The following is a 13,944-nucleotide window of genomic DNA, read 5'->3' on the forward strand; positions in this document are numbered from 1 at the left end:
CCGAACAAGAACAAAAAAATAGGCGCAGCTTCGGCCAGCAATTCTACGCAGTAACGGATTCCCGAAATGCGGCAGCCACCACCCACGAAAGTGCTCGCTTAACCAAGGCGGGCCCTTCCCCTTTAGACCAGTAGCGTAGGCAAGACGGGAATGCCACTTTCATGTCACTAGTTTTTTCGTGTCTTCGTTAATGCCTGTCCTGCTGTTAATGCGGTCGCTGAGTGTTATAGAGTGAAGAACAGCACTAAGGTTTCTTGCCTCTGCCTACAAAAAGGGAGCAGTTTAAGCGCTGCATAAGTTTGGTTTTACATTTGCCTATATATACTACAAAGGTCTGCTACCGTACTAAGTATGCCACACGAAGTGAAGCTGCCTCGTGGCCAACGTTTCCTCAGACCCAAATAAGGATGACATCAGACATTCCTAGCCACAGAATGTTCGAAATACGATTATTTCACAGCAATCACACTGCCGACACAGCGTTATAATCTCAGCAACAGATCGCCTTCTTTGCTGTAAATGAGCTATACGACTGGTTCGTGACATGCCACTCGTTCCAAGCTTTTCCATGCGCGGTTTCCATGCACAAGAGATCCCTCCTTGCAACCGCGCTGTAGTTCACAATAACGCTGACGCAACTCAATATCGGCTTGATCTTTCCGCCACTTTGCGCACAGAAGTCGCCAGACACCATCCATCCTCCACTTGTTTGCACAACTGTTCACTCCGCTCAAGCATCGACAGTCTCTGGCATTGCTACCAGTGCGCAGGAAGCCCTCACTGTGCCGATAAAATCTTCCTAGAATATACCCTTGTCGCGCGGCCGAGCGAATGCCATTTCTATCGAATGACATTAGCTGATAATGTCATCCACTCGCTGTCGCAAGGCAAGAATTTAATGTCATTCTTTGCGAATGATGTTCGCGACCGAGTGAGCCCGGGAAACGTGTTCAGTTAGGGACCGAATTCTGGCCGACGGCAGGGCTTTAGCAATAGACATACATAGACAAAAATAATAGTAAAACAAACAGGAGCGCAAAACGCCATGGTCTTAGTAACTTTACTTAATCAATAACCCTACTACGCAAGAAGGAAAAAACGTCCACGGTTATTACTAGCTCTTACTAACCTAGCACCCCTGTCCATCGCGGGAATCGCTACGGAAGCCCGCCGCTGCTATTCAAAACAACTTCACGCGCTTATTTATTAAGTACCACTTTTCATTCTACAAATGGCTACCCAGTAACAGAGACGAGGAGGTGGCGGAAAAACTTTTACTTAATCCCTGTTAGCGTAACTGCTCGGCGTCAGGGGCCAAGAAAAATCTTTGTTAAATTGGACGGCTGCCACACCGTCGTGTTCGTTTCCGTCTAAGGCTCGTATGTCGGCATATGCTTGTTTCTGTAGCAATAACTTTTATCAGTTGTTTTTAACATTACTTGCAATGTTTTAATACGGGTAATTCCGATAACAGCGTTTTTCGCGTGAAATACGGTAGTTCATCATCGCGCAAACATTGTTCAGACGTTTAATTGTTACTATAGTCACTGCCACCATTCCAAATATGCATTAGGTTCTGTCGTGTGAGAGCGACGCACAGAAAACTACGAGTACATTAATTTTCGCAAATGTCGCTGGTCAGAAATGACACGAAATTTCGCCGCGTGACGGGCGCATTAACAACTTACATAAACACCACAAAGGTGACCAGTACATTCGCTGTTGCCCCTAGCAACACCGCTCGGCCGGCTGCTGCAAACAAAGGGAAAACAGATCCAAGTGCCCTAAGTCTGGCGTCACGCTCAGTAAATGATGCAGAGTCTGCCAGGCGCTCTCGGAATACAGGGCTCTAGTCTCAGGTTGTATACAGCCACCGTCAAACTCAACCCCAACACGCATACACGATTCGCTTACTCCAAATACAAAGCATTGAAAGTTCAGAAAAAAAAAAAAAACTCGATCAGGCTAGCATGCGCACGACAACAGCGTAGGCAGACTAAAATCCTTAAAGAAACGTAAAGGCCCCAAGCAGTGTCCGGGTTAATTATGGCGGCGGCTGCACATCGTTGCCAAACGCGGCAACCGCACCTGGTGCATCACGCGCAGTTGTGACGCAAGGCTGTATTTGAGACATGAGCTCTGGCGGCATGCCCGAGAACCGCGTGCAGAGGTGGTGTTGTCAGAATACTGGCACCAGGCCGTCTTCGAAAGGAAATCACGCGCTGCGGACAGGCGGTCGCGTTCAGGTGCTCTCTGAGCGTCGACGGCGCTCTTTAGCCCAGTCGTGTAGCTGGAGTAAACTCGACGGCATCGTATAAGCGGTTCCGGCACCCACAAATAAATGTTTCTTTTTAATTTTCTTTCTCCTGACGAACGTCCGCTGTTGCGCAGCATCCTACTCAATCAACCGACCCCTGATCTGCTGACCATTGTCTTTTCTGCCCGCACGTGAAGAGCTGATGACGACATACAGGTGGAATATTACGTCATTAGCAACATATTTTCCCCAAACGGCAAACGCGCACCGGAATCCCATAGCAACGCAGTGTAAGAAGGCGGCTACACACTGAACAGAAAGCAGACCCTTTTTTAAAGTGTGTGCGCTAGAGGACAACGCTACTCCCTTTTCACTCTCATATAGGTTTATTCGCGTAGAGGTTTATTGAAGTCATATAGGTTTATTGGTTTAGAGTGTATGGAACATGCGCAACTCTTGAGACTACTGAAAGGTGGTTCACTTGAACGCGCAGTAACCTTGAGCGGTTAGCACAAGTTCAAGTGGTCGATAACAAGTGCATAGCTGATGATGGAAAGACGGGGCAAAATTTGATTCCGGACTCAATGACAAGTCAGCTTTAACAGGCCTAACACACACAAGTTTTGAGCACTATCCATCGATGCGAACTAGCTTAATGCAATAAGCAATCTTAATTACCTGTTTGCTGTCTGTGCACGGTTAAAGGCAGAAGAGATCTTAGCAAAGTCGAAAAGCGACTGTTTTAACAGTTTCGTGACACGTCTTGACTCTTCTGGAGATAGGTCTTCACTCTTCTGGAGATAGTCGGGCGGCAAGCGAAAAAGAAAACGGTTGAAAGAAAGTACGGAGCGGATAGGCCTAAAGCAAGCTGTTAATCAATCACCTTGTGTGCTGTATTCGGAAAGCACCTCTATCACTGTGAATTATCTCACAGTAGCAGGCAGTACTTATATTAGACAGTCACAGTGCTACAAAGAATACATGTATCAGAGCATCAGAGCACCGTCGATGAGAACTTGAAATCGAGAACCCAGGCCACTATGACGCACTTCCGTTTGCATGAATATGTTTACTCCCCTGATAGGATTTGTGATGTACCATCGGGGACAAAAGTGGTATACTCCACGCGGCTGGAGCCGGCGCAACGAAAAACTGCTTTGCAACGCCATCTACAGGCTGCATCTGGGATGGAGACAGCTAATATGTGACCTTTATTGTCAGCAGGCATGTCGCTTGGCTCGTTTCAATGTTTCGTGCTTTAGCTCGCCAAAATGCCGCAGATTTCCGTTGCTCCGGCTCCCGTCGCATGGAGTATACCACTTTTGTCTCGGATAGTACATCCGGAAACTACATATGCCTGCTGCAGCGCTCCATTTATTATTTTTTTTTTCGAAAAGCTGTTGCATACAACACTGATGTTTACAACTTCGGCGCCTTCGGGGCCAATTTCCCGCAAGTTGGATGTGTCACCGTTAACTCGAATAAACGAGAAACATCACTGCGTCATGAACAGCAGCAGACGGCTAGCAACAGCCGTCACTGGTGACGCGGGAGGGGATATTGATCGGAAAAATCGAATGATGACTCTCCGGCTGGTCAATTCTGGGAAGCCCCACCGTTATCGATCTGTCCAGCAAACAAAGTTCCCCATTTTTTCTCCCTTTATTTCCCTTCTCTCTCTCTCTCTCTAAGCCAATTTTTCCGAGAATCAATCCGGGAGCCCGGTCCTCAGCAAAAGTACAGATTCTTGTGCAAATGCTGCTGGCAACGGAGATGCAATGTCCGGCTACGGACCAGCTTCAGTGCTTCTCGAAGCAGAGTTTGTTTTTGTTCTTGTTGTTGTTCTCAAGAATTCTTCGTGAATTCGCAAAGTTTCCAGTGTGGAATTCTTTCGGACATGGCACTGTGTGCGAAAAAAAAAAACTAACCATCAATCAGAACGGTTGGCCAACGCTAGCGTTCTGTCGGCCATAAGTTTGCACAAAACTCAGTACAGTTCCACGGAAACTAGATTTCCATATGAGTGTTGTCGTAACCAAGCAGACGAACCAAGAACAGAAACGAACGCTCATCCACTTCGGTACAGCTCCGAATTTCACGGAATCATTCATTGCACAAGACCCCACGGCAAAGAGGAAGATCACGTGGCAGTGGAGAAGCTGTTCTTTAAAACTTCAGGGCTCAAAAGCGCTCTAAGTTAAGAAAAATAGGATGCGGCATGTGTCCGCGTTGCTTGAACGCCTTTAGAAAACGCTCGCCGTTCGGAGCGCCCCCGAGGTTCCGCTTTCACAAGCACTGCACGCCAGACGGCGGTATGCGAGTGGCTCTCCTCGTTCGCTCACCCAACCCTTTAGCTCTGATACCGGGCGGACTACTATAAATATGAGAGAGAGAGGGAGAGAAGATATAAATGGAGGGAGAGAGAGGCAGGGAGGCAGAGAATAAAGAGAGCGCGGACTGCTACGCAGGCAGAGGATGGGGGTAGAACGGAACATTCCAGCCGAGTCAGCAGATCGCAGGACGGGAACCAGTTTTTCTCTTTGAACTCGCGCAGCACCAGCATCCCAGCTCGGCAGGCAAGAGGCCGGCAGGTCGCTGGCGACCAAGCCAAGGAATTTTGCCGTACAGCATGCCCTCTTCACATGAGCGCATGCGCTCCCGTTCCCATGGCTATGCGCGCCGAAACGCTGGGTTGTTTGTTGACAACACGACGACATGTTATTCTGGGGATCAATGACTAGGGTGTCCTGGTAAGAAACACAGAGGAAGAATGGTAGCCTATAAACTTAAATTTTGAGTCGTTATTACCTCTTCTATACCAGCACAGGCTAGAGGGGTGTCGAGCATTTGTTGAGAAGAGGAAACTATAGCAACGAAAAATACGGACGGCGAGAAACGATAGAAGAGATGATACGAAAGGAGCATCTAAACAAAATGATACGCGTTATGTTAACTGCGCGCCCGAGGGCTGTTCAAGGAACTACAGCAACCCATCAATCCGCACGGTAGCTAACGGTATGACACATGCACGAGGAGCAGGTAAGAAAAACATCAAAGTCAAATCAATACCGCACAGTTTGTCTGCACTGCCTCTGACTATGCTCGAAAAGACTGGCGTCACAGCAACTATTTCACAACAGATTTCGTGTCCACTGAATCCGCAGAAATGCCGCCAAAAAATGAAACTGTAATAGCAAGCAGCACCATCGTATGCGAAGAACGTTAAGGATCTTACAAGATGAGTTCAGCGACCGCACTCATTCCAACCTAAACTAAGAATGCGTGGAAAAAACAACACAAGGCCACAAAACAAAGCAGTGCTGCTCTGAACATTCTTCTTTCAATATTTCTACGCTGCAAACGAAATTGCAATGCGTAATCTACTTACCACCATCGGTAGAATTGGGCCCTGTAGAACGTGTTAGTAAACAGCCAAAAGGTAGCCATGAAAATTAACTTTCTTGTAGTTACTACAGCGAACGCCTCGCTCGCACCCCTACATTCCCACGCCGTTTTTCCAGTGCACCGAATAATGCTTCGAATGATGACCGAAAAATTACAGGGAGATACGAAATGTTCGGCAAAGACTCACGATCCGCATTCGAGGCCAGGTAGTATCGCCGCCCCGTTCGCTCCGAGGTCCCCGACGCGTCCGGACGCGCCGAATGAAAACGGCCCGGGACGATGGGGGGGCATCCCCGATACCGCGGACGCCAGCGCCACCGCCGCCATCTTTCTTTCCGCTGCTCTTGTTTTTGTGTGTGCGTGCGTTTTTCGTTCTTTCCCGCCTGCACTCAAGTTTAGGCCAAGTTGTGCGCGCGCGCGGGCGCACGGCACTGACTCTCTTGCGTCGCCCACCACCCTTTCCCGCGGACCGCTCGCGGACCAAGATGGCGGCCAAACAACACCAAACAAACCCGCCGCCGTCCCGAACAAAGAACGCACTGCCGCGCCGCTGTTGCGACCCAGCTAGGCCTCGACACCGCGCGGCGATTACCTCTTTAAAGCAAGGACGCCGGGGTATCAGCACAACGGAATACGCACCACCGATAACCGGTCACTGCGTTTTGTATCCAAAGCTTAACGCTTTGTCGGGATGGAATTTCGAGGCTTCTTCGCTCGTCGCAGGCCATCGGAATGCACCGCTTGACCAGACGTTAGAGGAAAAGCAACGTGATCGTGAAAGAGAGAACGTCCTTGGTTTTCTTTGTTGTTCGTCGACATCGAAGCGCGTTCTAAGAGTCACGTAAGCATCAGCGCTCATCGAAGCGTTGAGCTTAACTAATTCCTGATAAGCTAGCAGAGGGAAATGGCAGGTGAACGTACGGGAATAGCATGTAAATAGAAAGCGTCAAAATTTTTACGCCTTGCGTGGTAGTGGAGGAATCTGCGTCCTGGATACTTGGCGCAAGCACAGAAACAGGCACAGCATCTCCTTTGTTCGCGACTCCGGCTGTAGCGGAGGCTGCTATCGGCGGTGCTTTCACAGTGTCTATACGTATAATGAACGTAATATTAAAAATTCGAGCTGTCATTCGTTCTAGAGAAGCTCTCGCACCTGCCACGGCGCGGCCTCCTCTGGTTTCGCGGGAATCTTCGAAACGAAAGGGAAAATATTCATGTGAACGACATCGCGCGAATGCCCGGGTAGAAACGAAAATGAATTGAGTGTCTGCGCCCAGAATGTTCAGCGCTGAGCCTGAATGCTGCGCGCTGTGCTCTCGTGGCCTGACTCAACGGCTTGTTGCGAAAGCATGACAAAGGCCTTATCGAATTCTTTCGCGCTGACAAGGAGAACGTATGCACTCGCCGCTGAAGTTACTTTTCTCTGAGCAGCGCGCTCCGACTCGCATTACCAGCCGCTCTAAATTTTCTAACCAAAAAGCCATTGCGTAAGCCCATTGCAGGTGAGAAAAGAACAGATGAAATTTGAAATTTGTCTTCAATCTCTAATGCCGAGAAGGTAGTCTGCCAAAGCATGAGTCCTATGTTCTGCCCGAGAGCGCATGGAGCATAAAGCTAGCGTCGGGATGTCAGCGCCATTTCGTAGTGCCGAGTCTTAACACGCTGAGGTGCTGACATAGCCGGCATAGCCGTTTGTGAATGGGACCAAAATATGTCATCCATCCGCTTAGTGAAGCCAAAGAGCATTTGGAATGCATACTTCACTCGGACATCGACAATGATCCCGGTGAAGTAAAACACACGCACGCGTACTCGATAATGGTCAAGAAAATTCACTTACCCTGGTGCTCGAACTGTCCAGCCCGTGCACGTCAGCACTGACCGCTCTAGAACGGTCCGCTCTTCGCCACTGCGTCGTGTCCTTTCGTCGCAGTTGATATATATACACAGTCACGTTTTTTTCCCCGAAGAGAGGCACGATCGATGTCGCCCGCTCTGTTCGGGCGAGGCGCCTGCTTCACAGCACCGGTACCTTGCGACGGGAAAAACAAAACGAAAACGAAGTTTCGGGAGAAATTTTCTGGAGCGATGACGAAGGAAGGAGTCGGAACGGCGCAGTCTGCGTCGAAGTGGAGGGGGGAGGGACCGGGGGGGGGGGGGGTAGCGTAGCTGCAACGGCGCATACGAAACCACGGCTAGGAGCAGACGACGGCGGCGGCGCCGCTACACAAGCGAGGCGTTGCGCTGACAATAAAAACCACGCTGACGGCGGCGGCGGCGACTCAACGGGCCGCCCGCGGCCGACGCGACACACGCAGCACGCACTGACGCCGCGGCCGCTTGGCAACTCACTTTTTATGCGGCTCGCTCCAAGTTCTGCGTATCGACATCACCTCTGAGAGAGCGCGTCGCGGCGGCGCGGCCGGAAGTTACGAAAAATAAAAATGGCGGCGGGGCCGCTGCTGCTGCTGCTGCTGAGCCCGGCGTTTGCGCTGGAGAGGTTATGGTACCGTAGCGCGGTTGCAGAGAGACCGGCCGGCGGCGAGAAATGTTCTTTTTCTTGATCTCTTCCTCGACTGGTGTTTAGCTTCGTTTCTCCTTTCTCTCCTGCCCTCTTTCTTGTGAGGAGCGAAAGAGTTGGCCGCCCTGTTGCTCGATGCGAGGAGGGAGCTTTGGCTGAAGCGGGGGATCCCTCGGTCCGCCGCGCGCTCGCACTTTGTTGACTGATGCGGTTTATTTGTGTGGATTTCTTTACGGTTCGGAAGGAAAGGGTGTGGGAGGATCCGTCTGCGAGCGTCTGGACCCCGTTGCGTTTTCGTCTCGCCGGCTGACGCGTCGCTCCCGATGACGCGTTGTTGCTGCCACTCGCTCTCTTTGTTGTGGCCTGTTGCTAACGTGCGATCGCTGCGAGCCGTAGCGGATGCTCACCGAAGCAATCCTTTTGTGGCTTAGAGCTGCGCTCGCGCGAGAATGGACCACATCATCGGCGGCTATTGGTCAATGTGAAAAACAGAGTTGCGGGGGCAATACGGCAAGGCGGACTAAACATAGTGGAGGCGTGGAATGTAGAGTGAAGTGAAGTGAATGAAAATGGCAGGCAGACGGGGGTTGGGACGAGGAGAGTAAATCTGCTGCATCGCCGCACTCTTACGGAGACTCTAGAGAGGCACATGCACGAAAACTGTAAATCTTGCGAACGATTTGATGTGTTCTGTCTCGTCTTAATGTCTTTTAAAGCAGTTTCTATGCCGATGGACCCGCAGGAACTCATCATGCTTATGCACCGATACACAGCCGAAAGGTTTTCAGCAACAAAACATGTAAAAATACAACTCCTTTGTCGTTCGGACGCGAACCCGTGGTTACCGCGCTGGGATCGCACCACGGAGCTGACGTCAGTCCTGAGTTCAATCCCTCACCAGGGCGGTTTATATTCAACAGTATTTGTCAAAGCCGTTCACTTTCCTCTCGAGGACGTAACGCTCATGTATGTCTGGTTGATATGTATGTAAATTGCAATACCTTGTTAAAAACCCACTCTAAGTTGAGAGGTTGCTTTGAATAGTCCAGCAAGAAAACTGATGCAGTGTATCAGCTAAATCTCCCCGGATATAGCAAAACTATCAATGCCTTCAAAAGCGGCATGGTGAAGAGGAGGAGCTACGAAACGGACCCCTCTTTCGTCACTGGGAATTCCTCCTTGCCATTGGCCGATCTCTCCAAACACCGCCTCCAGTACTGGCCGCGATGTCTTGAGCGTCCACTTCTCTTGCCGGGAACCTCCAGACGTTGTTTGTTTCGTCGTTAGGTGCGCCGACCCCCGCAGACCGGGACTGTGATTCAGCGGTGTCGGCCGTTGTTCGGAGAATGGGCTCCGTGATCTGCGGCTGCACCCCCCTGAACACCTACCACCACAGGGCCTCCTTCCTTTGCGGGTCCGGTTCAGGAATTGCGAAGAATGTTGCAACGCGTTTCGGATGTTCCATGCCCATTTTCTTTCCGCGTAAATAGTCACAGTGTTGCTTGTTTCCATTTACAACTCACGTTCGTTTTTCCGCCGAAAACTTATGCCCCTGTATCGTCGAGCCCATTGCGTCGTCTTGTTCTTTGACGAGTACAGTGGGCGCGGTTTACATTCATAACCACCCAGAACAAGAAACAGTTGAGATCGCATTTATCATTGAACGACTCTTAACTTGGTTGAAATCCTGACTTTTCACTGGCCCAGAGCATAAATACCTCGGGAGGCTACACCTTGGGTCAGCCGGCGAATAGCTGCCGTAGAACACTCCCAATCTTTGACCTAACTGCCTCAAGTGCAGGACTTCTGAGAGCCGGAGATGCTCCAGCGCTTGCGATGTCCTCGGTAGACCACGACGGCGCGAAGGCGATTACAGCCGCGCTCAAAAGACAATGGGTACTTGGAAGACCCCACACGTGTTTTCTTTGGCGCGTGTATTTCACTGCGCCGGCATTTATGCGCTGAGCAGACGAACTTGCGAAGTCTGAAGATTATGTAGTTAGAAAATCGAACATTAGAGGTGAGATCGCGTCATGTTAGTGTGCGCTGCTTCCAGAATGTTCGCCAAGCAAATTGAAATCCACAAGTGCAGTGGTGTTTAACAGCTACAACAACCGACACATTCCATTCCTTAATTTTTGCAGTTCGAAAGCACTATTGGCGCCCTAGCCTGGAAAATGCCATTGTGTGTGAAGCATCTGTAGTTAGCCATGTTACGCGGGAAATGGCGAGAAATAAACGAGGCGTTGGATGAAGCTGATCTCGGACAACCAAGAGAAATAAAATAAATATTGCCGCCACTTCCAACCCGCGCCGGTGCGAACCGATCAGTTTCGCTGGCCACTGCACGACAGCGCAATGCTTTCGCCGCAGCCGATGACGCCTCGTGCTAAACTGCAACACACTCTCGCGCTGCGCATGGGACGCCGTCTTCATCAACTGGCGTCTGTGTGTATGTCACGAAAGGAAAGGAAACGCGCCTTACATCGCGCTTTCGGGTACATGGCGTTCCACCTAAAAAAAAAAACAAAAAAACCCTGCTTTCGCACAATATTTCGTGGTTAGCAATGCTTAATCGCCAACAGTTTTCTTTTTGGGGGGATGGGGGGGGGGGGGGGGGGGGGCAGCTTTGTATCCTTAAAACACCTTTGGTGTTGAAAAATAGGAGCCCTGTATATTGTCGGTCCGTGTTAACAAGTGAAACGTCTGGGGGTGTGGTGCAAAGTAGAAAATTTTCTGCGAGCACAGATAACTGCCACACCCTCTATTCAGGTTGGGCGCGGGCAATTTAAGACCGTTGGTTGATGGTATGGAGTAATTTTTGAGAAACATATGAAGATTGCATTTAGTGTGCCCTCCCATGGCTACATATCTTGAGCCGCGTCGCAATAACCTCACAATGAATCCTTCCTTAACTTGCCGAAAAAAAAAAAGTCAGGCGCCTGTTGCTAGTATACATGTAACAGGATGAGCACATTTCCAGAAGGATTCAAACAAAAAAACTAGAAAAGAGCGCCTGCGAGACCCCCAAGATGACGCCAGGTCTCGGGAAACACTGCCATCGGGTTACCTCAGCCGCCATCGGGTTACCTCATCCTCAGAGCGATCGAGCGGTATTGACAGTCCGCGCAATAAAATGGGGGTGCTGCGGACGACCGAATGCGTCTTTCAAGACTCGCTCCTTCTGGGGTACGCGACTTCATAGGGCTTAGACTAGCGCATGCCGTATTTCTCCACTTCACTGAACGACAAGAAGGACAGATAAAAGAAATGAAAGGCGTAAAGCTCGATTGGCTAACTAGCGTACGAAGAGGGCTGTAATAATAGCGAAAGAGAAATGAAAGAAAGAAGAAGTCCATCGTATCCATGGTAACGTGAAAATACATAGCACACAACAAGACGAAGGCAGCGAAGACATACTTTGCTGTGCTCGTCTTGCTATCCGTGCTTTATATTTTTATGCCATGTGACACCAACAAGCCGAAACTACCACGTTAGCCATGTTAAGGGTGCGTGGCCAATGAAAAGAAAAAAATTTCCAACGAACAAGGCACAAATTGTACATTAACTTATTTGTGACGTAGCAGACAGTTTAGAAGAAACGTAATTAGCCGGCTAGTATTTTAAGTTTACAGATATCTTAAACAACTCAAAATATGCAAAAACGCAATACAAAGTTGATTATTTGATTATGCATCGCCGACCTGTAAGTGTCAAAATTGAAATTGTTATGCTGTTTTTCCTCCTTTTGACGAACCTCAAGTGATGGTTAAAGTATTAGAAAATAAAAAATAAATATTGCTGGACATCACTGCCTTCATTTGACTCGTTTAAGAGGCCCCACAACTTTTCTTGGCAGCAACGCTTTCCCGTTGGTACACGTGGCTTTTGGCAACTCGAGACACATGCTGAAACATTAACCGTTGTAAAGGGCATAGCTTTTCAGATTCTACGATGTTAAACTAGGTAACATTAAAGATATTTGTATTACTGGCGTATGAAGTGTACCAAAAATTGCTTCACTGTTATCTGTAATATCGAAATATCAATCAAATATATTGCCCTATTTTGTGTAAATATTGCACGACAGCCCCTGATTTGCAAAGTTGCGGGTTAGTTGTGATTGTTTTCGTTACGGACAGGAAACACCTGGAAACGATTCCGGTACCTTCGTTTAGTGGCATTACTTCACTCTTTTTTTTCAGTCCGTTTATTTCTGTGCCGCTTCCTCTCAGACGACAACACAACTTCCTTTTTGTTTCTTTCATTTCATAATTTATTCACCCATGATCCCAGCCTCGTCAATGCCGCCGGTTATTTTACTATGCTTTTTTTCCCACTTGCAGGCAGGCAACCATCCTGTAGTTTCTTTCGTCTGCATTTAATTCATTCTTGCTTGTTTAATTTCCAAGAACACTCAAGTTTTGGACACACGTCTGGCTGATGGTTCATGAATCAATATAGGGCGAGGTGCCAGGCCGCGCGTCGTATGATTGGTGTACTTTCCGAGGACTTTTTCTGAAAAATAGCAGCAAGGCACGAAAAGTTATATTTGTAACTTTTTTGACTGCTTGTTCCGTCCTCTTTGCTCGTGTCGCTATATCCTCATTTCACTCGTGCCTCACAAAGGAGTGCAAGGATCTGACCCCTCGTTTGTTGCAACGAGCGTCGCCTATTGCGTCCGCTCTATGTATTACTTCACGCGATACAGACCCGACCGCTTATCTAGCTTCGCTCGCGGCTTCTCCCACGATTGTAGTAGTTCCTTCTTGAACAGACGAGGAAACATACGATAGACGTCTCTTGCATGTTGTTGCACTTACTGGGGAACATAAGCGGCGCGTTGCTGCGCCCGGCATGTATACGAGGCTGCCTGTTCTACGCGCGCAAGTTCATTTCGCCATTTACCGGTAGAAAAGCGGTAACCTTGGCCGTCGTGCGTTCTTAATTGCGCTTGATGCGGCATTTCACTTTTATATAGGCGAGCGAATAGAGATCAGAGAATAATATGCCATCTGTCGCTCTCAGACTTGCGAAGACCCCCAATTACTTGATCAGTAGATTAAATTGGTCGTCTGCAGTTACATTTCAGGACAATGCAGTTGCTATCGTCTCCTAGAAGCAGGCGTAGAGGTACCAGTCTTCCGACTTGTTTCTCAGAGCTCGATCGTTAATGGCTGCCGGAACTAAAGGTTTCTTCATTTGCAGACGGACTGACAACTGATATTTAAAAACCCCAATTCTTTACGGCGCAGCCTATAGGTTGATGCCCACAATGCAGATCCCGCAACAACTCCGTTGGCAGCACCGTAAACCAGTTTGCGGTTTTAAAACCAGTTTTTCGATTAGCCGACCCACTCATTCTAAGAGGCCGAGGCTGGAGAGAGAAAGTGCAGCTTAGTAAGAGCAAAGGTTGAGAGCTGGGCCGGCTGAAACTTGTCCCTGGCGGGCTACTACACTCGGGGAAAATGAGGGATACAAACCGTAACAAGCGCAAATGGAGGATGATGAAGTCAACACAATTATTTGCATACGGTGATCCAAGCAACAAATATACATTTTTACAGTTAAGTTTAACATGCAAGAGGCTTCCATAGCGTGATCCCCTCCGACCAGTGACTGGGGAGCGGGGTGACGATCATACGCCGGCAAGCTGAAGAATAAAAAAAAAAAAATGAAGACCTGGTCCAAGCAGGAAGCAAGAACACCTTCGTCGCACGTTGCGACTGCAGTGATTTCGGCACATGGCTCCAGGGCTGTA

The 13,944-nt window shown here is 49.0% G+C and overlaps 1 protein-coding gene across 5 annotated transcripts in view; it reads right to left on the reverse strand.

Annotated features, from left to right (window-relative positions):
* The window catches only part of LOC149340294 (uncharacterized), a 53,088-nt gene extending 45,074 nt beyond the window's left edge, over positions 1-8,014 (reverse strand). Inside the window, exon 1 of one of the 5 annotated variants that reach the window (XR_016283591.1) lies at positions 7,503-8,014. Coding sequence is in view for 2 of the 5 variants with exons in the window: in XM_089549038.1 (XP_089405164.1) it covers positions 5,850-5,989 (140 nt within the window). In the remaining 3 variants the exon portion in view is untranslated. Of the gene's footprint in view, positions 1-5,849; positions 6,171-7,502 lie in introns of those variants that run through there. The other 4 variants (XR_016283590.1, XM_089549039.1, XM_089549038.1 and 1 more) reach the window with 4 other exon arrangements.
* Between the last annotated feature and the right edge of the window lie 5,930 nt (positions 8,015-13,944).

Source organism: Amblyomma mixtum, chromosome 6 (genome assembly GCF_055824585.1).
Source record: "Amblyomma mixtum isolate Tamu chromosome 6, ASM5582458v1, whole genome shotgun sequence".
NCBI lineage: Eukaryota > Metazoa > Arthropoda > Arachnida > Ixodida > Ixodidae > Amblyomma > Amblyomma mixtum.